The 27,893-nt window shown below is 37.0% G+C and overlaps 1 protein-coding gene across 1 annotated transcript in view; it reads right to left on the bottom strand.

The window, feature by feature from the left end:
• Nucleotides 1–442: 442 nt before the first annotated feature.
• Nucleotides 443–27,893, bottom strand: part of LOC150085626 (P-selectin-like) — a 292,465-nt gene continuing 265,014 nt past the window's right edge. Inside the window, exons 22-24 of the mRNA XM_090374622.1 lie at nt 23,115–23,162; nt 12,499–12,571; nt 443–751 (exon numbers count right to left, since the gene is read on the bottom strand). Coding sequence (XP_090230748.1) covers nt 472–751; nt 12,499–12,571; nt 23,115–23,162 — 401 coding nt within the window. The 3' untranslated portion in view covers nt 443–471. The remainder of the gene's footprint in view (nt 752–12,498; nt 12,572–23,114; nt 23,163–27,893) is intronic.

Below are 27,893 nucleotides of genomic sequence, written 5' to 3'. Positions count from 1 at the left end.
TACATATTCAGCTGATTTATAAATATACACATTGAGAGAATAGCTGATAAACCATCTAGGTTAGTTACTGGATGAGACCAAAGATGAGAGAAAATTTGTTTGCTGTCCTATGAGTGATGAAGCAGTTTCTCTTTTAGGCACATCACGGCAGTCATTGCGATATAAATAAACTAACTTATTGCTTATATATTTGTGATAACTACAAGCAGTAGTGATATATTAACTTTTGTACAAAAAATATACAAAGCAGCTGTTTCTGACCTAGTCACAGTTCTTTAGTTATGTATTTTTGTTCTAATACCAACTGCAGTAAAAGCTTCAATCTAAAACAACAGCTTTCATCTTTGAATCCTATTATTTGCACACTCCCATATCAGTGAACATGAAAAGAGCCAAAAGAGCAGCATAAAGACTCTGCTAAATCATGGTGCTATTACCTGAGAAAGTTTTGTCAAGATCTGAAACTCCTTGCTAGGATGGACTTTCATTATCTTGATGATCTGTGCCCTTTGTTGAGGGTGGCACTAGACTAAGTCCATTTATAGTAATAGTAGTATAAACAGGCTGAGGCTGACTATTAAAAGTTATTAAACCATTGGGATGGTTGCGGACTGGAACATGGTTGTGGAAACTGCTCTCACTAACATCAGATTCCAGACTAAGACGTGAATAAGACATTACAGTAGTATCCTTATCTTCTGGTGGATTGACTTCAACATTTTCTGTGTTCTTTACTTTCTTAGCTCTTTTCCTGAAAAATTTAAATGAACATAATTCATGATTTTAATTTATAAATATTCATAAACAAACTTTTTTTATATTTTAATCACTGTGATTTCAATCATTAAAAATCACATAACATTCCAGCATATAATGGTTGCCAAACTAAATCCAAATATTAATTATGTTTTAATCAAAATCAAATCTATTGTACGTATATTAACTTTTGAGAGAATAAGGGGGGGGAAGCTTTTATATATATATATATAGGCATCTGTAGGCACTCTGTTTACAATTATATATCAAAAATTTTGAACAGTATCTAATCATTAATATTAATTCTCTCTATAAGTTGCTGGTAAATAAGCTATTAGAGTGAATGGTATTAGTTTAAATTCAGTAGAATATGATCATAGTGTGTATGCTAGTTGCATGTGGTTGTGTATTGTTGTCAAAGTTTGGCACTATTATGTACGTATATATTTGGAATTCTGTGAACTTTCGGAAATGAAATTAAAAGATAACTTTTTATTTTTAATTTAAAATTGTAATGCCAGCTATACCAAGTTTAAAGTGGTAAATACTTGCTCTCAACCATATATGCAGCAATCACTAAGACCTTTGAACAGAAGTCAAGTTCCAATTACTTCAAGGTCGTCAAGAAGCACTCACAAAAAACTAGAACCATACACATTATTGTATGCAGACCATTGTTTCCTTGCCTCAACATATTAGACTGTCACAAACAACATGTAAAAGTTAAATAAACTGGGAGATCAGGCTTAGTGTAATTGTTATGCAGAAATCATCTTAGAACATTTCTTAAGAAAATGAATGGATTTGCACCGAATGTATCGTGACAGAGATAAACCCATACCTGGAAAAAATTAAGAAGAAAAATGAAAAGAGGCACTCTCAAAGATTATTGATGATTTCTCAGATAATGAAGTTTCTTTTGAGGAATCAAAGATAGAAATCCTTGCACCCAAAATCAAGATGCAGTTGTACAGACACTGTTAGTTAATAAGATATTTTCAGAGTAGAAATCTTTAATAAATCAAAGCAACACAAATGTCGAAATCCAGTATAAATGAGTTACAAAACAAACTAGACACAGTCATTACTAACCAGAACCTTTTAAAACAGCAAGTTTAGAAGATATATTAACAAATCAACAAAAACACAATGATCGCTGATAAAGAAAAACAACGGAATGAAAAACTCAGCAAAAAAGTTACCACAATATATAGTTTGATGAGGAGTTCTAATAACAACCATACTTTAAACTGCAAGAGATGGACACATTTAATAGTAGTCTATCTGAACATTATTTATTTGTTATTTGTTTTTTTTTTTTTAGAAGCATTAGCAACTAAGGCCATATTGCTTCGGGGATATGCAGTGGTCAGTTCCTGACCTTTCTGCATCCTCCGTATTTGATGGTCATGGGCTCGAACCCCGGTCTGATCAAGAAGCGTGTGCTAAGTACTGCTGCTCCTGCCCACCTGGCTACAGAGGCACCCTCTATCTGAATGTAGCACCATGAATGAAAATATTGATGTAAATGACATGGTCAATAAACAATTTCTGTTGCCAGATGATTTTCCATCATATGCAATTTAAAATAATAATAGTTGTGAATTGACCCTCCCTACAGATACTCTCAGCAACTGTCATGATGAAGCACCCATGTTAATCAGTATCAAACCACCAAGGCTTTCTGGGGGTTGTTGTTATTTGGTTTTTAGGAGCATTATCAACTAAAGCCATTTTGCTCCAGGGATATGTGGTGGTCATTCCCTGACCTTTCCACATCATCCGAATTTGGTGGTCACGGGCTCGAACTCCATTCTAATCAAGAAGCGTGTGCTGCGCACTGCTGGTCCTGCCCACCTGGCGGTGAGATAATTTTTTATTCTCAAAGCTTGTCAGAACCATCATGTGCAAATGACAAATTGATTGTATCCCAGGCCCGGCACACTAACAATGCTGTAATCCAAACTGAGATCTCATTGCCAAAAATATTGTCAGTGGCCACACTGTCCATGCAGGACAACACAAATCCAGAATGAATCATAATTAAGTCTGTTGCAGATGAGTTGCAAAGCAATTTTTTACCGTTGTTAACTGATAAACTGACTTCTGCTCTTTAACGACCTATATTCAAATCAAAGCCAGATGTTTCAAAACTCATGTCTCCCAAACAAAATGAATCAGTTAATAGAACCAACATTGAGTTCACTGCCCAATCAGCAGAGCTAGATATCTCAACCTGTCACCATCCCATTGAATTTGAATGTCATCCAAATACTCAGGGAGTCAATCACCTTGCAGATGAACCTCATTTCTCTAATTTAGCAATCAATGAAGCCCCAGTTATGAATCCATGTCATGCCGCTGAACAGGCATGTGATCCACAATTGGCAGCCCACCAAATTAGCAACCTATCTCCAAATTGACCCCAGTTTTACATCTGTGCTGCTGTCTGAAAGTACTTTTTCAAGCAACACCTTTACCTTCATGGACAAAAATACAGACAACAACCTGATTCTGAAAAATCCAGTGGCCATCGCTCACCTCTCATGAACAAACTACCTTGGGTTGAAATCACCAGTACCTGCCCTGTCTCATCTCAATCGACAGCTAATCAGAACCGTCATTCTTGCAGGTTTCCTCCATCTTCTATTCCAAGGCCAATGAACAGGCCTCCAACCTCCCATCACAGCCAATTCTGCTTCTGCAGGACTACCTCTCCAGCACTCTGAGTTTGCTCCTACTGATGACATCTCCATCGTTTCTATCACCAGACAGCAACTTATAAATGCTATAAACTCCCTGCATCCATTTAGTATGACAGTCCTGCATAAGATATCTCATTTCATCATTCTGTGCCTTAGCTCCTACTTCCTGGATACACTGCTCTCAATCTACTACTCAGTATTTTCCACTGCCCGAAGTCCAAGTGCCAACAAGCCAATTGGTCTGATTAAGATTTCAGACCAATCTCAACTTCTTTCACCCTCCTCAAATTCCTAGAAAAGATACACCGCCTTCCAGCATTAAGCCAACAGCTCATGCCACAGAAACTGAAACAGTTCCACTTTGCAGTCACAAATATATCAACCATTATAAATCTCATTGCAGTAAAGACATCCATCCTTCAGGCCTTTGAAATTAAATCTGCATTAGCTATTGTGTACGCTGATATTGAAGCTGCCTTTGACAGCCTAGACATCACAGCTCTTCTCAGTCTTCTACAATCCTTCTTCAGGATTAATGGCAGTCTACTAGCTTTATTACCACTTTATTAAGGAAGTGTCCACCTAACAAAAGAGGTCCCACTCTACCCAGAGGAATGCTGCAGGAGTCCCACAAGGTAGTATCCTTTCTGGCCTCCTTTTCTCAACCATTCTTATTCCTTTTATGTATCCCCATTATGATGCTTTAATATATGCCAATGACATAAAGTTGCGTACCTTAATCCCACCATCAGCAAATCCAAAGGCAATTGCATATTCAATCACAAACAGCCTGACCGCTCTTTCAACTTACCTGCAGATTTCTGGGTTAAACCAAACCTTCTAAATCTGCAATAATGATTTATTCGATCATCAGTTTGTGGCATTTTCCTGCAAGTGGTTACCAGTCATAAGAACCTCTGTCTATTTTGATCTGAAGCTAAGATCTGATGCCCAACAGATTACTTCCAGAAGCAATTTATCACCTTAAGTTGGAGAGTGAAACAACACTTACTTCATTCCACTGATGCAGCGAGAGCCCACTGTTATTTTTTTTTGAAAATTTGCAAGCCCATCGTTGAGACGATCATTATTTTACAAATGAAATCCTGAATGTAATTATTGAGTATCCAGAGCCGAAACTACGGTGGGGCAACAAGGTCCCCATCCCCAGCATTTTAATAGCACAATTGATCAGTTATGTATTTTAAAATTGCTTCATTTTTGATTTAATTACAGTTGGATCTCTGTTTAACCAACTTCTTTATAGTGATTTTTTTTAAAATTCCTCTTGGAAATTACATTTAAAATAGTTTCCGTTGAACAAAGAAAATTTCCATATAACGACGGATTACGAGAGACAACTTTATATGCATTGTTCTCACCTCTGGCCTTTAGGCAATTAGAAAGCGTCAATGAAGGGTGAAAGGGATTACCATTTCACAACGTTAGTGGTGTCCCTAAAACCTATGCAGTCACATACCGAGAAGTCACGCTAATCAGTATGCTTTCCATAGCCAGTCAGAGGATTAAGAAGATTCCCGACATGGATAATAGCTTCTGGTCAACCTGTGTTGTTGTTCCTCTTTACTCCGACAAGAAGTCATGTTTATTCGGAGAAGTGTGTAATCCACGTCTTCCAGTAAATTTCTCTCATCTATGTGAACGTGGTCACAGTAGCTGAATATCCGTGTGATTCCGACATTTTGCACAATATTCAAAGAACTAGTGAGAGTAGGAAGTTGGAGGGGGGGAAGAATTGAGGTAACTAAGATATTATATAAACTTTACAAAGATGAAATGTTGGAAGATTTTGAAATTTCATTAAGGCTTTCACTGTGTAGAAATGCTCTAAAATATAATGGCATATGGGCAATAATTTAAAAAAAAAAAAAAAACAATGTACGCATTATATCACTAATCTCCAAAAAACCAGCGCGAATTAAGGATGATTGCTAAAGAACTTGATGTGGAAACTATAGAGATCGGTCGTGTGTTCAGGCTACAATGAGCAGCCTGTAGCTTGTGGATGGCAATTGCGGGTTAAAGGAATTATCCTGCATTGTGCAAACATTCTGAATCAGAAGTTAAATATTCTGGATTATTAAATCAACTTTTAAATCTGGAATTTCTTAACCATTTAGCACTAATGATCGACATCCTGCAGGAGCTCTCTTACCTTTCAGAAGCTTTACAGATTCGCTACGGTAAAAGCAGATAGATTAATTATTCAAACTATCAATGCTATTGCTAATTTGAAAAATTCGGAAGGAAATTATGAAGCTAAAATTGAGAGCATGTTGAAGTGGAAAGAATTTGAAGGAATTAAAATCGAAAGTAAGAACACGTTTAAAAAATTACCTCGTGACAAGTTATTAAATGCATTGTTTTCTCCTTAAAGGATAAGTTATTAATGCAACAGAGTGAGTTTAAATTAAATAAAGAAAATATTTAATTTATTTATTTGAAAGAAATTTTAAACATATGCTACCAGAAATCGTGGAATATGAAAGAACTTTCGTCTCGGTGGTAAGACGGTGAAAACCGAATATGAAATTTGTTTTCTGATAAAATATAAAATAAAAATGAATGATTTTGTTGAAGACAGTTTATCTTTAAAATCAAGTGAATTCCCTTTTCAATTAAGAAGGCCAGAAATATCTTTGAAACCTTTGCGATTAGCAGTGCTGAAGCTGAGTGAGCTTTCAGTTTGATCCGGATCATTATATCGAATCATTGCTCAGCTATTGAGCAAAGTAGAAGATCGACAAATATTAATAAAGAAGTAAACTGTATATGGTAATTTCAAGAATAAATGTTTCTTGAATTTTTGTGTAATAATTTTTTTTCATGTAATCTGTGATTTTTGTGTACCTTTTCTAGAATAGTTTGTTTTTTGTGGAATGTTTTGTGATAGTTTTTATGTTATTTTTTATTTGCAATATTAAAATTTTATCATCAAAAAAATGTATCCGTTATATTTCCCTAGTCGTTAAAAAAAAAAAAAAAAAAAAAAATGTTGCGCGTCTGCTGAGCACACGTGGTAGATCGTTTTACGTGAAACATCCTTTGCATTTCTTTTAGATATTTTAATTTGTATATATTGATTACAAAATAAAAGAGCTTTTGTTGTAAATATTTTATTGATCATTCACAAATTTCCATAATTTCTGGAAGACAATAATATACAATGGATTTATGATAACTAAAGTAAGAGACGTATACTTGCTACTGCAGCATATCTAAATGTCTCTGAAAGCAGCGTCGATTGAGGTACCCGATCGTAGTTGAAACAACATACGCAGCTGTTCAGGGCACCTGACAATGGAATGTTAGGTGCTTCGAACAGCTGCATACGCAAAAATGCGAGACAAAAAAGAAACTGTTGACAAATCTTTGTATTGTTGCAGTCATATAACAAATACTTGCAATCATACTTACTGCAGTAGTAACTGCAGGTAGTATGATTGTGATGTCATACTATTCAAAAATTCTAAAAAGTTAGAACTCGAGATATTGTACTGGTAACGAAAAATGCATCATGCACCCTAATCATACTATTAGTGAGTGCTCCACACAGACTAATGGTATGAGCGTGGGAAGCACCTTTGGCAGACACCGCGGATGATGTCACCTGTGACCGATCAGATTTACTCGGCAGGTAGCGCCCCCCCTCCAAAGGATGTTTCACATCGAAAAGTCGGCAAAAGTATGAGCCCCTTGTAAAAATATTCACAGCTCGCCACTGCCCGCGACCACTACCAGATATCTACAAATCATTGTTTATCTGGTTATTTTACATGATGCTGAAATTTGGGCATCTGAATACTAGACTCTGAAATGGGCCACAAATAAGCATTGTCAACCTCCGTAATTGAAAACCAGTAACTGGCTGAGCAGCTAAACATACACAGGCTCTCAAAGTTAATTTACATGTGTTTAATGACTACATTAAAATGTTCACAGGAATGATAAACAGCCTGAAAATCTAGTATTTCTGTCAGTGGCACAGCCCTCTGCCATCCTTGACATCTGACCCCACACTAATCCTGAAATACAACCGTGTGAAACTTTATTTCCTACCTGCCCAGGCACTCTCTAAAATACTGATACCACTGCATTTCAGAATTAACCTGAAGAAAATGGCAACTGATTAAAAATACCATTGCATTCTCCTGGAGTGGATTGCATCTATTCAAATGGTATAACTCCTTCCAAATCTTGTGGCTTAAACTGTGCCTGGTTACTAAACGTTAAAATCAGCCATCCACTTCTCCAATCTGTATACAGTATGTTGTCTTTTTTAGCTGCAACAATTGTTTGATCAAAACCCATGGTTTGATTTTGATTAAAAACTTCTCCGCCATTGTTCTTGATTTGTTCTACATTAATTTTTTTTTTTTGTATTTTCCTGTTTATTATAATTTCTTCTTTTATATGCTTTTTAATTTTTGTGTAACTTATACTGAGTGGACAGAAATCATGCGATACCTACCTAGTAACGGGTAGGCCCACCTTTTGCCCGGATAACAGTAGTGACATGGCGAGGCATTGAGTTCACCAGTTCACGAAAGCATTCCACGGGTATTTACATGCTGCACTGCTGTCCATAATTCCATCGCATTCCTGGGTGGGGGATCCAAAGCTTGAACAGACCTTTCCACAGCATCCCAAAGATGCTCCACTGAGTTTATGCCCAGTGAACAGGGAGGCCATTCCATGGTAGTAAAATCTGCAGAATGTTCTTTGAACCATGTTCTGGTCACCACGGCTCTGTGGGAGAGTGGCAATGTCCTGCTGGAAGAGTCCATTTCTCTGTGGGTGCACAATGACCATGATGGGATGCAGATGGTCTTAAAGGATGAACACGTAACCTGGATCATTCAGAGATGCCTCTAGATGTACCATAGAGCCCAACATGACCATTACTGACCGTCCATCTGCCTGAACAGTTCCTTGTTGACATGACAGGTGCATAGCTTTGTGCAGTTTCCACCAGATACGCACCTTCCCGTCTGCTTGAAATAACTGGAAATGGGACTTATCAGACCAGGAGACCTGTCTCCAATCATCCAAGGTCCAGTGCCGATGTTCTTTTGCCCAGTTGAGGTGTAGAGTCCTGTATCATGGTGTTAGCAATCGGACTGGTGGGTTGGCAGCTCCCATAACCTATTGTGGCTAATGATCACCTGGTGGTCTTGGTGGAGATGTTTCTGGCACCTGCCTCATTGCAGCCAATGGTGATTTCTGCCACTGTAGCTCTCCGGTTGGCTGAAACAATGCGAGACAGACATTGACAGCCATGTTCATCCACCACCTTTCTCTGCCCACAGCGCCATCCACGATAAGATGCTATTCTGGAAATGGTGTATTCCCAATGCATTCTTGATACTGTTGAATGGGGATAGTGCAATTTCTGTACCACCTCCGCGATAGAATGACCCATGCATCGGGCACTCGCTATTATACCTCTTTCAAAGTCGGTTAACTTGCAATGTTTATCCATACTGACATTGAATTACTGTCTACGTGAATGCAGTGCACCTATATACTTGCCAAGTGGTGGGTTCGTCCACTAGCGAGAGGGGTGACAGCATTGCATTGCACAGGAACCAGGTATCCCATGAATTCTGTCATTGTTGTATATAATTTCTTATGTAACTTTTCATTTTCCCAAATTTTAATTCCATGTAACATTTTCTGCCTTAATGTAAAACTCCTGGCCACGTTGCCATGATGAGTATTATTTTTCTTAGTACTTGTACCATACTTAGCAGCAATAAAGATAATTTATTTATTTAAATGTTCCTTTCTCTGGATCACTTTATATATTACTCATTTATATCAAAGAAACATAGCAGTGCACTACCATGTTTTACACCTGTTTCATTCTTCTGTTTGTAGTAATAAGATGAATGATGTCAGTAATTGTTGAGCCTATAACACTGAGGTAACTTCAGAAGCAGCAGCAAATTCAAATATTACAAAAGATGCTTTTCAAAATTTAATTTATAAAATCAAAGCTACAGTAAGCATCAGTTATTAGAATCAGCTGCTTTATAGAATCAAATTTCGAAGAACTGATTCACATCAATAAAATGCACTACACTTTCATCGTTTATTAGAATCACATTTTTGCTTATAAGAATCAATTTTGAATGCCTCTGTGATATTTTGTTAAAGCACATTTCTGGAGATCACAACCATAAAATAATTTATAGTTTCTGGTTTATTGGGCAATTCTGTTAGTACAATATATGGGTAGTAAACGCGATCTTATTGCATTTGCGATAATACTGATAGCTGGAATTTTGTGTTTTCACATTATTATGGTGAAATGTGTTCCCCCTTCACTGAAATCTCCTCTTCATTTCTATATCTAAACTTCATCTCACTTGCATGTGCCGTATGCTTTGTTATTGATTGGCGCTTATCTTTTTTACTGTGTTTTAAATTTTACTGTTCAAAAAAAAAAAATGTCAGTGAACAGAAAGAGAGTGAATATGAGTGTATGATAAATTAAACTTAAGCATTATGTCTCAAAGGGAAGTGGCAGTAAAATTAGGAGTGCCTTAGTCATCCTTATCAAAATTATTAAAATCACATCACACATTAAACACTAATGTGATTAGTGAAACCAGAAAAAGGAAGCTTGAAGGGAAATGCCAAACAGTAGATGAAGCTCTGTTCATTTGGTTCAAACAGGCCAGCTCATTTAATGCACCAATCAATCGTAGCATTCTTCTTCAAAAAGCTAATGATTTTGCTGAAAAACTACACAAAGAGTTTAAGACTGAGATGGCAGGAGAGACATGATGTTATTTACAAAAAACAGGATTCCGATGGTTCTACAGCTGACACCTGGTTGAAAACCGCTTGGCAAACTGTGTTAAGCACTTATAATCCTGATGACATTTTTAATACAGATGAAACAGGGTTGTACTACAAGGTTACTCTAGACCACCGCATGATTTTTAAAAATTCTTCTGCAGGAAAGAAGATCAAAGACAGGATTACAGTTCTTTTAACATGCAACATGACGGGAACAATCAAGATGAAGCCGTTAGTTATAGGCAAGAGTAAATTGCCTAAATATTTTAAAGGAATAAAACAGCTGAAAAAGGAAGCTTGAAGGGAAATGTCAAACAGTAGATGAAGCTCTATTCGTTTGGTTCAAACAGGCCAGCTCACAAAAATTGAATATGCCAATAATACCAACGCTTGGATGACAGCTTTTTTATTTGAAGAGTATCTTCATAAATGGGATTTGAAATTGGATAAGAAAAACAAAAAAATTGCATTGGTTTTGAACAACTGCCCAGCTTATCCAAAGTTGACTTTCAAAAACATCGAATTAGTTTTTCTACCTTTGAATACCACATCTGTGATTCAACCTCTTGACCAGGGGATAATAAAAACCATTAAGACCTTTTATAGATCAGATATGAGGCGAAGAATCATCCAGTCTATAGGTGAATGTTTGGGAACATTATCCGACATCGCAAAGCACATAAGTGTTCTAGATGCACTTCATATGACGAGTACCTGGAATGAAGTTTCCAAAACCTGCATTAGCAACTGTTTCAAAAAATGTGGATTAATTATTCATGACAGTCAACTAAGTCGTGATACTGATCACGTTGAAAATCCTGAAGACATGGGTGAACAAGATTGAATGGTTGGGTGGATGTAGATGATGACCTACAAGTTACTACAGCTTTAATAGATGAAGAAATTGCCTATTATGTTACTGATAATTTTGCCAAGGAGGAAAATGAAGATGAACCCAAATGAATTCCAGTTACAAAACTGCAAACTCATGAAGTTATGGCTGTCCTGAGGAGAACGTTGGAAGAAACTGGTGCAAGTGATCATGAATATAGACTTTGCAGTGATAATTTAAAGCAACATAAAATAAGTGACTATTTTAAATTATAATCATATTACAAAGTGTTATGTTTAATTAATATATATATTAATTAAGCTATACATAAGTATAAATTAATTTTTATTTTGCTAACCTGTGTGTAATATTCTTCCAATTTTCACGTATCATTTAATTGGTGATAAACCTTTAGTAATAAAGCGTAAATCTGTGCTTTATATCTTTATTTTTATAGCCTCTGGATAATATTTGTAAATTTTTGCTTATTAGATTCACCATTTATTAGAATCAATATTCAATTTGCAAATGTGATCACTATAACTGGCGCTTACTCTATATATATTAATGAAAGTTTTCAGGACCTAAACAACAACCAAAATTTTTTTGTCACTTTTGGCAATATTGTGTATATACACAGAAAAGGATTTAAAGTTATTTCATATGAAACTTATGTATTTAAAAAAAAAGTGAAGAAACATAATGCAAATAGCAACATAGTTCACAGGAAATTACAATTTTATAAATTCTCACAATTTTTTTTTTTTTTTTTTTTGAATGGAAAGTCAAAAGTAGCTTCACAACTTAAAAGCTTGTAAATGTTCTCACTACATTTAACATGGGCTGACAGTGATAAAAAGAGAGAGTTTAAGGCTGGAGTTTTCATGCTCATTTGTTATTGATTGCTGAAGTAGATGTCTGTGGTGCTGCTGTAGTATAAACAGAATGGCAACATATACTGGTACAGAAAGAGCACAGTGTAGGTCCATTTCTGTAGTCAGCTTACTCACTGGACCTTTTTTTTTTTTTTGTGAGATTATGTTAAGGACCAGACACACAAGCCTCCCAATGCTAACTTATGTGAATGACTTGAAGAGAAGGATCACTGCAGTAGTTGATATACTACCCATGCTATAGCATATCTGTCAAGAAATGCTATAGCATGGGTAGTATGTCTGTCAAGAAGTTACTAGAGGTCATACTGAAATTTGTAAGTGTTATTTCCTCTGCTACTTTTAAGTTTATACTAATTTTTTCCCAGTACAATGTTTCTTCTATGTAAACATACTAAAACGTTATGTTACCAAATGTGTGAAGCTTTATTAGATTTAACCGGTATTGTTTATGTATAGATAAATAAAACAATTAACTACTTACATTTTCACACAGACAAATGCTATTACTAGAATTAGAATAATGAGACTTCCAGATCCAACAGCAACTGCTATACCTTAAAAAAATACACACAATAAATTAATAAAATTTATTCAAATAAAATGAGATATTTTTTAGCACAATACTGTAAGGTTGGATTGTTAATCCCTTTTCAGCACTCTCATTTGATATTTATTGGTAGCAATGATTATTGCATAACTAGTTATGATTTCCTTTCTTAGTATTCTAATGAACCATAATCCATATGAGAACAATGCATTTGTTATTTGTATAGAATCAAGTTTTTTTTTAGTTCCATTACACTATAATAGAATTATGTGGTCTTAAGAGATTATGCTATGGGCTGCCAAACACAGCATTATCCTACAATTTCTGTTTAAAGATTAACTCCAAACTAACTAATCATTAACTGTCTCTAGTCCTATTCTGTTAAAATCACAACTATTCATAACTACCATAAATTAGTTCTCCAAAAAATGTAAATATGTTGATAATAATGATTATTTTGGATGGGATAATTAATAATTTATAAAAGTTTTTTAACCTTTTATAAAATCGTGCTGGAATAAATAGTCAAGAAAGCAGTTTATACTGCTATATTATAATTATTTGATTATAAATGTGGAATTTTTCTTCTTCTAAGAAGTTATACATTGCTATGCTTACGTTTGTGTTCTTGTCAAGCTTGAGGCCAATGGACAGCAAAACAGAATGTCAGTCAAAGATCTTTCATCAGAATTATGAGAAAATAATTAATTTATAATTAATAAATAATAATAATAATTAAAAATTAGTGATTTTGCAATATCTGGGAGGAGAGTGGAAGAGATTGTTGAAGCAAAACCAAAAAAGGCACGTGGAGTGGATAGAATCTTTTTAGTTATATTAAGGGAGGCAACAAAAGAGGTAAGCGAACCTTTAGCCATAATTATGGACTGGAGAATATGCACATGTATCCCCAAATTACTCTCCATATTTATGGACCTCTTAGTGTGACTTCTGTTGCAGAGAAAATAATGGGTTGCAGGTTAAAGAAGTAAAGCAGAATCTAGATAGGAATGCAATTATACTGCAGTAAAAACATGGATTTATTAAGGGGGGGGGAAATCTTGTCCATCCAATTTTATTCCATACTATGACAGAGTAACAAAGGAACTGGATGCAAAAAATAATTTGGATATCATATACTTGGATTTCAGGAAAACTTTTTACGTACTATTGTAGGTAAAAGACAGCTGTGCAAATTTGAGCAGTGTGACAATAAGGGAAAGTTACTGCTCTGGATAAAGGGACAATTAAGTGGAAGAAGACAGAGTGGTCATCAATGGACTGCTCTTTGTTATTAGTGGAGCCCCCCAGGGTTTCAGTACTTGACCCATTGTTGGTTTCTATATTTATTAATGATGTTGATGAAGGCACATCAGGCTTAATGTTTAGAATGGCAGGGTGATTAATGACAATAATCAGGGTATGCTACTATAACAAGATCTAGAAAAATTAGGCAGATGAGCTGAGAAGTGGCAATTGATGTTTAACATTTACAAATAGTGTTTTTTTTGATGCTGTATAATTTTGTTTCCTTGTATCATTCCAGTAATATTTACTAATAATACTGCATTTAGGTAGCAGTAATCCCATATTAACAAACTGCATGGTATGACACTTGGGGTAGTGAAGAATGAAAAAGACATAACAGTAGTTGTGTACTCAGATATGAAATTATCTGAGCAGTGCAGAGAAGAGCAAAAGATTAGTTCATTTAGCAATCAAGTTTCTCACCAAAGAAGGAAATGGGTCAAAGGCCATTTATGAAAGGATGGTGGCTGTGTATGACAACAGCACACCTTCAAAGTAAGAGGTGTAATTTTGGTCAAAACAATTCAAGTGGGATAGAGAGTCGAAGATAATCCACATCCAGGAAGGAAGGCTGTAATGAGCTGTAACAGTGACCATTCCAGAGATGTGCCAAGTTATGGAAATCCTTGTGCTGAATGATAGATGTTTAAAGGTGTCCCAAATTTCTAGGGAATACGACATATATGAGGGAACAATTATAACCATCCTCCATTAACATTTGGGGATGACTAAGGTCAGTGCAAGTTGGGTCTCCAGATTTCTAACTCCTGTGCAGAAGCAATTCAGAGTATGGTGTTGTGAGGAGAATTTGGAGCTTTATGGAAGGGATCCTGAAACTTTCATCCCCAGAATTATTATGGGAGATAAAACATGAGTTTATTATTATTATCATTAGTTGTATGGTGCAAGGAAGCCTGAGGCTTATGCTGCACTAGCCAAAAAAAAAAATTTCTGAATTACCCAGAGAGAGAGAGAGAGAGTCAGAAGTAGAAGGGAATCATCAAGAAAGAGAAGAATGATGATATCCAGCTCAGGACCCTGGGTATGCCAAGCCCATACTCACCAGATGTGAGCCCCTGAGTTCACTGGAATTCTGAGACCAAACAAGAATCAATGCAATGGAAGCACAAGGATTCTCCCCACAAAAAAATTTCCGATACTACCTTCAGCTGGCAAGATTATGGTCACCATTTTTTGGAATGCTGAGGGGAATTTTGTACATTCACTAATTGTAACACAAGCAGATAGTCACTGCGGAGCTTTGCTGCTGCTGCTCTGAGATCCTGTGACTTTACAGAACTTACCCATCCATCTTACAAGGCTGCATCTAGCCCCAGTGACTATTTCCTGTTTCGACACCCCCAAGAAAAATGTGTGTGGACATCGCTTTGCTAATGTTAATGAACTGAAATCTGCTGCAAATTCATTCTTAGCATTTGCATTAGTAGGGGCATATGATGCAAGAAAGCAAGCTTATATAGAATCAGCCAAAAAAAAAAAAAAAAAACCTTCTCATTTCACCCATCCTTGAATTTATTTAAGCTGTCAACTTCTACGACAGATGGAAGTTTGTTCCAGCAATCAACCATCAGCTGGCTAAAGGCAAATTTCTGCACAACTGACTTTCCTCAATTTGAATTTATGTCCCCTCAGGTGACTAATCTGGGCAAGGCAAGAGGAAGAATCTCATCAGCATTCAGCTTGCTCAAACCATTCAAGGAATTATACACCTCAATTAGATCACCACACAGGTGACTAGTCTCCAGACACTGCAATTTTGAGAACTTAAGTCTTTCTTTGTAAGAGCAACACTTTGTTCCATTCACCAATCTCATTGCCCTTCTCTATACTCATTCAAGCAGCTCTACATTCTTCCTAAAATGAGGCCTCCAGACCTGTACATAGCACTCAAGGTGTGGCCTGACCATTGCCTTATACAAGGAGGATAATTACCTTATCCTTCCTAGAAAAATTCCTGTACATCATTGACAAGACATAATGAGCTATTCTTGCAACTGTCATTATTTAACATAGTACATTGTGTTTTACGGAGATATTAAATAGGTTTAGTAGCATTCGTTAGCTTCTTATTTTGAATTTAACCAGCGATTTTTGAAAGTTAAGACTCCCGGTGTTGGCGCCATTATTGTTGAACTAGATAGCGTAAGGTATAAAGTAAAACTAGATAGCGTAATACGAAGCACTGTATTAGGAATCTGTTAGCTTATTATAGTATTATCAATTAATCAAAAATATTATTAAATTTCATTGTTAATTAAATTGTATTTAAACTGAAATCATAACCCAGACTAGAGCTGCAAAGCAAAGATCACAGACTAGCAAGAGTGCTGTGGCTCAATGGAGAAAAGAAGGGAGCGATTCTCCAATGCATCACAGTCTCAAAAAATGTTCTAAGTGTGAAATGCTTGCAGGCCTTTCTAAAACAGGACATGATCTAACCAAGGAGGATGCCTTTGTGTGTGTGTGTGCTAGGTGTCTGGAGTGTCAAGAAATTAGGCGCCAACTCAGCATTCTGATGAGCGTCTATGAGAGCTTGAGGTGTAGGGTCCTCAAAGAAATTAATATGAGGGGCCCAATCACAACACAGGCAATCTCCAAGGCAGAATGCGCTGGTCCCAAAGGAACTAGTTATTGTTGGTGACTCTATTGTCAGGGAGATGGGAAATATACTATGTAAGAAGGATAGGTGGAACAGTACCAGGGCATGTCTGCCAGGGGCAAAAGTTGATGATGCTGTAGAGCAGATATCATCTTTTAAGGACACAAAAGGTGATATTGTTGTACACGTTGGAACTAATGACATTAAGAGTAAGAGATTTGCAGATTTACTCAACAAGTACAGGTCAACATTGAAAAAAAAGTCGTGAGTTAGGGTTGAATGTGAAAGTGGCTGCAATTCTGCCCAGACACAATAGGAGGAAGTTATATGATGAGAACCTTGTCAATCAATTCGGCCCTGGAAAGATTGTGCAAGGCTCAAGGGGTAGAATTTATTTCAGCCTGGTCTGTGCTTGTTGACAGGAGAGACTGCTTCTACAGGGATGGGATACACTTAAATAGAAAGGGTGCAAGAATATTTGCTGATGCTATTGAGGCAGTGTTAAGGTGGGTCGGAAAACTGCTAGCATGGGGGGATACACAGACTAAAAGGTTAACAGTGGCTACAAACAGAGACAAAAGTGATTCTTGCACTGCTTCTATTAGAATGGGCAGCAGACTGGAAAGCAAGGTAATTGAGATTTCCAGGACTGCTGGGAGTCTTAGGGGAACAGGGGAACAAGTAAATACATGGGCTGTGTTAGGGTGGCTAGGAGCAGGAACAGGTGCATGTACACCAATGCTAGGAGTATAGTTAATAAATCTGATGGGCTTAGAGTGCTAGTCAAGACATCAAAGGCAGATATTGTTGGGATATCGGAGATGTGGTGTCACACAGATATAGACAGTGCAGAGTTGGAATTTGGGGAGTACAATGTGTATAGGAAGGATAGGAAGGGAAGGAGGGGTTATGCTGTTAATTAAGAAACACATAAAATCTAAGGAAGTGCATCCAACTGATGTTGGTGGACAATGCAGTGTTCAGTCTGTTTGGTGTGAAATAAGCACTGGGAAAGGAAAAATGAGAGTAGGTGTATTATAGGCCTAATGAATCTGATGAGTATAATGAGCAATTGTGCAGAGAAATAGAGTGGGCCAGTAAATCAGAATGTCTTATAATGGGAGATTTTAACTTTCCAGATATTGACTGGAACTTGTGGGTTGGTCACTTGCACACTAGCAAGACTTTTGTGGATTTATCGGATGACTGTTTTCTACAGCAACATGTTAGAGAGGCAACCAGAGGGAGTAATACTCTTGATCTGATTATCAGTAGTGATTCTTCATGCATTAAGAATCTGCAAATAAAGGAACCACTGGGTGACAGTGATAACAATGTATTGAAGTGGGAATTAATTAAAGGTGTAACTACCATCAAGGCTAAAGGGAAGAGTTTTGCTTTCATAAAGGTAACTACAGAGGTCTCAGACAGTTTTTAAATTCTGTACAGTGCGATCAACTGATAATGTTACCAACAGTGAATTCTAAATGGGAAGCCTTCAGGGACTTAATTTTGGAGGCTACTAGGCTTTTAATTCCAACTAAGAAATACTGTTCAAGGTTTAGGCCTAAATGGATGTCAGATGAATTAATGAGGCTAGTGGCAGAGAAGAAGAATGTATGGGATGCATAGAAAGTATCAGGCGATACAGAAGGCTATGCCAGGTATAAACTAGTCTGTAATCAAGTTACAAAGGAGATTAGGCAGGTGAAGGCAGATTATGAGAAATCTTTGGCAAAGGATGCAAAGAAAAACAGCAAGGAGTTCTTTACTTATGTAAACTCTAGAAGGTAAGGGAGGAATCAGATTGGACCACTTAACATAGATGGGTTGACTATTGATGATCATGCTCAGGTAGCTGATAAACTGAATGAGTATTTTGCATCTACATTCACTTCACACATGAGGAGTTATTCAATGAGGGGAGTGCCAGAAGTTTATAAAACGCTAACAGGGAGCTAAGTGATTTTGTAATAACTGAGAGCAAAGTGGAGGAGAAATTGTTGAAGTTAAACATAAGGAAGGCACCCGGGGTGGACGGGATCTATCCAGTTATATTAAAGGAGGCAGCAAAGGAAGTAAGCAAACCCTTAGCCATAATTATGAGAGCTTCATTGGACTCAGGGAAGGTCCTAATGGACTGGAGTATCACCAATTCACAAAGGAGGTTCAAAAGGTGACACAAGTAACTACAGACCTGTTAGTTTAACTTGCGTTCCGGGAAAAATAATGGAATCACTCGTTAAAGAAGCACTGCAGGATCGTCTAGACAAGACTGCAGTAATAGTTAAGACACAGCATGGGTTTGTCAAAGGGAGGTCTTGTCTGACCAATTTGATTGCTTACTATGATGTGGTCACAAAGGAACTGAATGCCAAAAATAATTTTGGTATCATATACTTGGATTTCAGGAAAGCTTTTGATACTGTTGCACATTGAAGACTGCTGTACAAATCGGAGAGGTATGGCATCGAGGATACAATAAGCTGCTACAATGGATAAAGGGATGGTTGAGTGGGAGACAATAGAGAGTGGTAATCAATGGACCCTGCTCTTTGTGGACAAATGTTATTAGTGAAGTTCCCCAGGGTTTGGTGTTGGGCTCATTGTTGTTTTGTATATTTATGTTTTGTATATAATTCAATGATATTGATGAAGATATATCAGGTTTAATGTCCAAATTTGCAGATGATACAAAGGTTGGCAAGATTGTTAACGACAGTAATGACAGTATGCTACTCCAACTGGATCTAGATAAGTTGGGAAAATGAGTTGAGAAGCAGCAACTGGAGTTTAAAATTGACAAATGCAAAGTACTGAATATGGGTAGCAATAACCGAAGAGAAATGTACCAACTGGGTGGTACTACACTCAGGAAAGTGGAAAGTGAAAAAGACCTGGGGGTAATTGTGCAGCCAAATATGAAGTTCGCTCAGCAGTGCAGAGGAGCTGCCAGGTCATGAAGTCCTGTCAACGATATATAGGAATTTTTCTAGCAGGGACAGGGAGGTGATAATCCCGTTATACAAGGCAATGGTCAGGCTACACCTAGAGTACTGTGTACAGGTCTGGAGGCCTCATTTTAGGAAGGATGTAGAGTTGCTAGAATGAGTACAAAGAAAAGCAACAAGATTGGTGAGGGGAACAAAGGGGTACTCTTTCCAAGAAAGGCTTAAGTTCTGCAAATTGCAGCACCTGGAGAGTAGGCACCTATGAGGTGATATGATCGAGGTGTATAAGGCCTTTAATGGGTTGAGCAAGTTGAATGCTGATGGGATTCTTCATCTTGCTCAGACTAAGAACCTGAAGGGGCACAGTTTCAAATTGAGGAAAGATAGTTGTAGAATAGATGTGCAGAAATTTGCCTTTATCTTTTGTTGTGGAAGCTAATAGCCTAAATAAATTTAAGGCTGAGCTGGACAGGCATTTGGAACGAATGGATGGATGAAATGGAAGGTTTTTTTTTTTTTTTTTTTTGGCTGATGCTGCATAAGCTTGCTTTCTTGCATCGTATGCCTCTACTAATGCTAATGTCTGCTGATGAGGCTAGTGGGAGCCAGACATGTTCAAAGCTGTTAAGTGGATTTTCTTATTTATTGATTTGAAATTATTGTTTTTCTGTAACTTTTGATTTAACTTTAGTTGTATAGTATTTTTTTTGTGATTTTCTGATTAATTTGGTGTATTTATTCTTTACTTGGCCTTGTAATTGCATAAAAAACCAGTTGACTTCTGCCAGCATTGTATCGATAGTAGCTTTCGAATTCTGCTACCATTGTTTTCTTATCGATATAGTAGATACTAGAAGTTTCTATGTAACTTATAGCAGTGTAATCAGTATCAGCAGAGGATTACAAACTATAAATGTTAGCATTACATATGTGTTTTAATGATTTAACTTGTCACGTAGGCCGTAACGTATGACAGTAATATTCATAGTGCTTTTAGAATCAGTGATTTGTTGTAGATATAATATCGCAAATAGCTAGCACAAGAATTCAAACCATGTAGGTGGCAATAGATAGCAAAATTTATTATAACATAGATTTTACAAATGTAAAGTTTTAACTTAATATGTATAAGCACTTAGATTTTAGAAACTTAATGTTATAACTTAATACATATAACTGAAACTTGATAAGAGATACAAAATTCATATAACGTTAACTTGGTAGGAGGTAAAACTCAATACTGAAATATATATACAGGGTTATTCAAAATGAAGTGCTGGGTTTCAAACAATTCCTGTACACACATGAGTAGACATTTCTGAAACCCCAGACTTCATTTTGAATAACCCTGTATATATATATATAGTGTTATTACTGCATATTAGTTTAGCCTAATATTTCAGTGTAATATTTTTAATTGTATTGAAATCATGCCTGAGACCAGAGCAGCAAAGCAAAAAGCTCAAGGTAGTGGGGGTGCTGTGGCTCGAGGGAGAACTGAGGGGATGGTAGTCCTCTGAATCGCAGCCTTTTGAAATGTACTGCTTGTTTCATGTTTATGGAGATATCAGAATTTGGACACGATATTGCCAAGGGTGATATTGTCTTTGTGCATGCTCGATGTAAAGACTGTTGCCAACTCAGCTTTCTTACAGGCCTTTATGAGAGCTTGAAGAACAGGGTAGATACCTTTTGAAGGCCTTAAATTGGGAACCCATGAAGCTCTCAACTACCCACATCAATGCCAGAGCTTACACTTGATCATCAGGCAGCACAGCATCAATCCCTGAGGCAGAATGCGCTGGTCCCACAGGCACTAGTTGTCGGTGACTCTATTGTCAGGGAAATGGAGAATATATTGTGCAAAAAGAATAAGTGGAACAGGACCAGGGTATGTCTGCCAGGGGCAAAAGTTGATGACAGTGCAGAGCATGATATCACCTTTTAAGGGCACAAAAGGTGTTATTGTCATACACATTGTCACTAATGACATTAAGAGTAGGAGAATGCTGGAATTGCTTATCCCCAGGGTCTCACATATAGTTAGTATGCACTAAGCACACCCAGGGTTCTGAACTGGATATCACCATTCTTCTCTTTCTTGGCTATTCCCTTCTACTTTTGACTCTCTCTCTCTCTCTCTCTCTCTCTCTCTCTCTCTCTCTCTCTCTCAGGGTAACTCGGAAATTTTTTTTAGCTGGTGTAGCATAAGCCTTAGGCTTCCTTGCACTATATGGATAGTAATAATAATAAGTACAGATCAATGATAAAAAAAGCTGCGACTTAGGGTTGAATTTGAAAGTGTCTGCAATTCTGCCCAGACACTTTTTAACAGGAGAGACTGTTTCTACAGGAATATGATACACTTAAATAGAAAAGGTGCAAGAATATTTGCTGATGCTATCGAGGCGGCATTAGGTGGGTTGGAAAACTGCTAGCTTGGGGGGGGATACATGTTACTGATAGGTTAACAGTAGCCACTGGCAGAGGTGAAAGTGATTCTTGCAATGCTTCTACTGGAATGAGCAGCAGCCTGGAAAACAAGTTGCTGGGGATTTCAGAGACCACTGGGAGTCATCGCAGAAACAATAAATACGTGGGCTGTGTTAGGGTAGCTAAGGATAAGAACAGGTGCATGTATACTTGGATGTACACCAGTTCTAGGAGTTTATTAAATAAATTTGAATTTAAGGTGCTAGTCAAAACATCAAAGGCAGATATCAGAGCCATGGTGTCACAAAGATATAAGGAATGCAGAATTAGAATTTGGGGAGTATAATGTGTACAGAAAAAATAGACAGGATAGGATAGGAGGAGAGGTGGAGGGGTTATGCTGTTAGCTAAAAAACACAAAATCTAGGAAAGTGCAGCCAGTTGACATGAGTAGACAGTGCAATGTTGAGAGTAGGAGTGTGTTATTGGCTTAGTGGATACCACCACCTCTGGGTGGTGGTATCCACTGAGAATAAGTAACAACAGTCTTCTCCTTCGGGTGAAGCGTTACTTATTCGAAGTAGTGCAATGTCGTGGTAACTTGTCGTGAAGGTATTCACAATATGAGATGTAACTTAAACAATGCCACTATTGCAAATATTTGCTAATCTATAATTGGCTGTCTATTAATGATGCAAGTGCACTAAGATATACATAGTCTAAACAGACACAATAAAAGAACAGCTGAAAAGTTACACAGTCCATTTGAGCTAAAATAGTCTATTGTTAGTATATTTATTAAATAAGAATACAACATACCTAATTACAAAAATGCTGTACATGAACATTGTCTTCTTAGTTGGTACGTATGAGGACACAACATAACACATGGAAAGAATTGAGAGTTGAGTTATCTTTGAAACATATTTCTCGGTATTCTATTGCATAAGAGTTGTTTAGGCCCACATGTTGTTTTAAATAACCTCCAAGGAAAAATTTTGTTGGTGAAAAGCATTATAAATGCTTAAAAATGTGGTCACTAACTATTTCTTTCAACACCACTGTAGTTGAAGTTGTGAAATTGGGTTCCCATTTGTTTTTGTTTGTTATTTTTTAGCACTGAGGAGGGAAATGGGCTCTGGCTTCCATTACTCATGTGTAAACTTTTCTTTTAAATGTATTATAAAATACATCACTTATTTGATAGTTGTCAACTAGCAGTTAATTGTAATACTTACCGGTTACTTTAGAAATATCTGCTTCAGAATCAGTCAATGTATCTTCCACTAAAAAAATAAAGGGAAACTAACACAAAATACATGCACATCTAAGAGCTACAAAATCATTATGGAAAGTTTTTGCATACATGATTTAAATGTGCCCAGAAATTTATCGATATATTCTTAAATTACCATTGAACTTTGTTGTCACTTGGGGGATTTTTGTGTAATGGCAACTTATGTCATAATTTCAGAGAGGTATGAACAGACTATATTTTATTATACTCACTTATCATTTTGAGAAGGTTAAAGTTTTTCATGAATTACATTAGCTTCTGTTAGATGTGATAAGGTCTAATAGCATTAGTAGGGCATATGATGCAAGAAAGCATCGGAGGAATTAAAACAAGGGATCCATCAAGCACTTAGCTATCCAGTTTAATATTTGATCCTACACTTATGCATCAGACAGCATAGTGGAATTCACAATGTTAGAAAGCACTGGTAACAGAAGTAGCTATTATTGGTGACTATTTTCAGGGAAACAGGAAGGAACTGTACTGAGCTGAATGGATAGATGGAATAGGACACATATATATCTGTCATTGGCAATGCAATGTAAAATAGGAAATCTCAGGATTTACTTAAAATGGATAGAGAAATGTTGAGAAAAAGTTGTGTGTTAGGACTGAATTGAAAGTGTCTAAAATTTTGCCCAGATACAATAAGAGAGAGAGAGAGAGAGAGAGAGAGAGAGAGAGAGAGAGAGTACATGATGAAAGCCTTGTCAATCAATTCAGCCCTGAAGAGAAAGAGAGAGAGCAAGGCTTATTGGGTAGAATTTTCCTTGGCATGCTGCACATATATATGTAAGTGATGGGATACACTTAAATGGAAAGGGTGTGAGAATGTTTCCTGATGCTACTGAGGCAGTATTTGTTCGGTCAGGAAACTTCTAGTTTGGGGTTACACAGACTAAAGCAGAGGTTAAATTGATTCTTGCACTGCTTCTATTGACAACAGAAGACCAAAAAGCAAGGTATAGAGATTATAAAGCCTGCTATGAGTTCTCATGGAACAAATGAATATATGGGTTGGGTTAGTGTTAGCAATAGCAAAATGATATGCACACATATACTTGCTTGTATGCTAATGCTAGAAATATTGCATATAAATTTGAAGAATTGGTTAACTCATCAAATGCAAACATTATAGGGATATCAGAAACATGCAAAGATATCAAATAAAGACAATGCAGAATTTAAAATCTGAGTACAATGTGTATAGAAAGGGGGGGGGTTATGTTCTTCATTAAAAAGTACATAGAATGTAAGACAGTGCATACAATTGGCATGGGTAGTCAGTGTAACGTTGAGTCAGTTTAGTGCGATAATCGCTATTAAAACTAAAACAAGAGTAGGAGTATGCTATAGGCCAAATGACTGTGATATGAACAACTACACATATAAAAAGGTAGGCCACTATATAAGAATATTTTATCATGGAGGATTTTAACTTTCCAATATTTACAGTAGAACTGGTGGGTTGGTCACTCACTCAGTAGCAGAACATTTCTGGATTTATTGACTGTTTTCCATACCAGCATGTTTAGACAAGCAAAAATAATCAGATCAAGAGAAAGCAATAATCTTAATCTGATTATGGTAGTGACTGTTCACGCATTAAGAAATTTCAGGTAAAATAACCACTGGTTGCCAACAATCATGGTGCATTGAGTGAGATATATTTAACGATACCACTGCTATCAAGGGTAAAGGGAAAGGATTTTGCTTTGCCAAAGGTGATTAGTATTAGCCATATAGGACAAAAAACCATAGGCTATTGCTGCATGAGCCAAAAAGGGGGAAAAATAAACAAACCAAAAATAACAATAAAAGAAAATATATAAAAAAAAGTAGATAAGAAAATACTGATTATGTGCATCCTTTCTCATGTAGGTAACTATCCATTTGATCTGTGAATTTCACCACACTGTCAGCCTCAACTACATGCGGAAGTAACTTGTTGTAGTAATCAAATTGTAGGCCAAAAGAAAACTTCCTGCAAAAAGTGAAAATGTTGCCTCCATTCATTTTACTATTCTCTCTCTCTCTCTCTCTCTCTCTCTCTCTCTCTTATAGACTTCAATCAGGTCCACTATAAAGTTTTTGTAATTTCCAAGCTCTGTAACTCACATAATAAAAGTTTTCCTCATATGGTGTCCTTTTGCTGATCTCACCTTTAGGACATGGCATTAGTAGAGCCATATGATGCAAGAAAGAAAGATTATTTAGCATAAACCAAAAAAAAAAAATCACTTCCCATTTCACCCATCTATTCACTCCAGAAGTTTGTCTAGTTCGGCCTTGAATTTATTTAAGCTGCCAACTTCCACAACAATGGATGGAAGCTTGTTCCAGCAATCAACCACCCGCTGGCTAAAGGGAAATTTCTGCACATCTATTCTACAACCGTCTTTCCTCAATTTGAATCTGTGCCCCTTCAGGTGCAGAATCTCAGCAAGAGGAAGAATCTCAACAGCATTGAGCTTGCTCAAACCATTCAAAACCATATACACCTCAATCACATCACCTCTCAGGTGCCTTGTTTCCAGACACTGCAATTTGCAGAACTTAAGCCTTTCTTCTTAAGACCAACCCTTTGTTCTATTCACTAATCTTGTTATCCTTCTCTGTACACATTCCATCAGCTCTATATCCTTCCTAAAATGAAGCCTCCAGACCTGCATACAGTACTCAAGGTGTGGCCAGGGCATTGCCTTATACAAGGGGATAATCACCTCCTTATCCCTGCCAGAAAAATTCCTGTATATCATTGACAAGACACCATGAGGTGCTCCTCTTGCAGACTGCCTGCACTGCTCAGAAAACTTCATATCTGACTGCACTTCATATCTGAATTATCTCCAAGTTCTTTTCATTCTCTACCACCCTGAGTGTAGTACCACACAGTTGATACATTTCTCTGGTGTTACTGCTACCCATATGCAGTACTTTACATTTGTCAATGTTAAACTTCAGTTGCTATCAGTCAGCCTATCTGCTCAATGTTTCTAGAACCTGTTGCAGTAGCATACTGTCATTAGTGACATTAACAACACTGCAAACATTTGTATCATCTGTAAACATAAACATTAAGCCTGATATACCTTCATCAGTATCATTAATAAATACAGAAAACAACGATGGACACAACACCGAACCATGGAGGACTCCACAAACATTTGTCTATGAAGAGCAGTGTCCATTGATCGATTACCAATCTTTGTCTTCTTCCACTCAATCATCCCTTTATCCATAGCCGAAATTTGCCCCCGATGCCACACTGCTCCAATTCGTAGAGCAATCTTCCATGTGTAACAGTATAAAAGCCTTCCTAAGATCCAAGTATATGATATCAAAATTATTCTTTGCATCCAGTTACTTTGTGATCACATCATAGTATCCATTCAAATTGGTCAGACAAGACCTCCCCTTAACAAATCCATGCTGTATCTGAACTATAACTGAAGTGTAGCCTAGATGATCCTGCAGTGCTTCTTTAACCAGTGCCTCCATTAATTTTCCTGGAGCAGAAGTTAAACTAAGAGGTCTGTAATTACTTGTCACCCTTTGAGCCTCCTTTGTGAATTGTCCAAGGATTGGCACACCCAGGGTCCTGAGCTGGATATCATCATTCTTCTCTTGGTGATTCCCTTCTACTTTTGTCTGTCTCTCTCTCTCTCTCTCTCTCTCTCTCTCTCTCTCTCTCTCTCTCTCTCTCTCTCTCTCTCTCTCTCTCTCTCTCAGGGTAATTTGGGAATTTTTTTTTTTTTGGCTGGTGCAGCATAAGCCTCAGGCTTCCTTGCACCATATAGCTAATAATAATAATAAATAATTATGCTAAGGGTTTGCTTACTTACTTTGCTGCCTCCTTTAATATAACTGGATAGCTCCCATCCACTCCAGGTGCCTTCCTTATGTTTATTTTCAATAATTTCTCCTCTACTTTGTTCTCAGTTATTACAAAATCATTTAGCCTCGCCACCAGAATTTAATACACCTCTGGCATTCCCCTCCCTAATAACTCCTCATGTGTAAATGTAGATGCAAAATACTCATTCAGTTTGTAAGCTACCTGAGCAGGATCATCAACAGTTGAACCATTGATTTCAAGTGGACCAATCTGATTCATACCCTTCCCTTCTACAATTTACATAAGTAATGAACTTTTCTATTTTTCTTTGCATCATTTTCCAAAGATTTCTCAAATCTGCTTTTGCCTGCCTAACCACCTTTGTGACTTGATTACAGACCAGCTCATATCTTCCATAGCCTTCTGTGTCACCTGTTAATTTATATGTATCCCATGCATTTTTCTTCTCTGCCACATGTCTCATTAGTTCATTTGATATCCATTTAGGACTAAACCTTGAACAATATTTCTTATTTGGTATGAAAAGCCTAATAGCTTCCAAGATTAATTCTTTGAATGCTTCCCATTTAGAATTTGCTGTTGGTGACATCATCAGTTGGTCCCACTGTAGAATTTAAAAACTGTCTCAGACCACCGAAGTCACCTTTACAAAAGAAAAAACCCTTCCCTTTACCATTGATGGTAGTTACCTCTTTGAGTAAATCCCACTTCGGCGCACTGTGATCACTGCCACCTAGTGGTTCCTTTATCTGCAGATTCTTAATGCATGAAGAATCACTGCTGATAACCTGATCAAGAGTATTACTCCCTCAAGTTGCCTCCTGAACATGCTGCTGTAGAAAACAATCATGCAATAAATCC

The sequence above is a fragment of the Mastigoproctus giganteus genome, chromosome 5 (genome assembly GCF_048544385.1).
Source record: "Mastigoproctus giganteus isolate SK-2022 chromosome 5, ASM4854438v1, whole genome shotgun sequence".
NCBI lineage: Eukaryota > Metazoa > Arthropoda > Arachnida > Uropygi > Thelyphonidae > Mastigoproctus > Mastigoproctus giganteus.
This window is presented reverse-complemented; position numbering and strand designations above follow the sequence as displayed.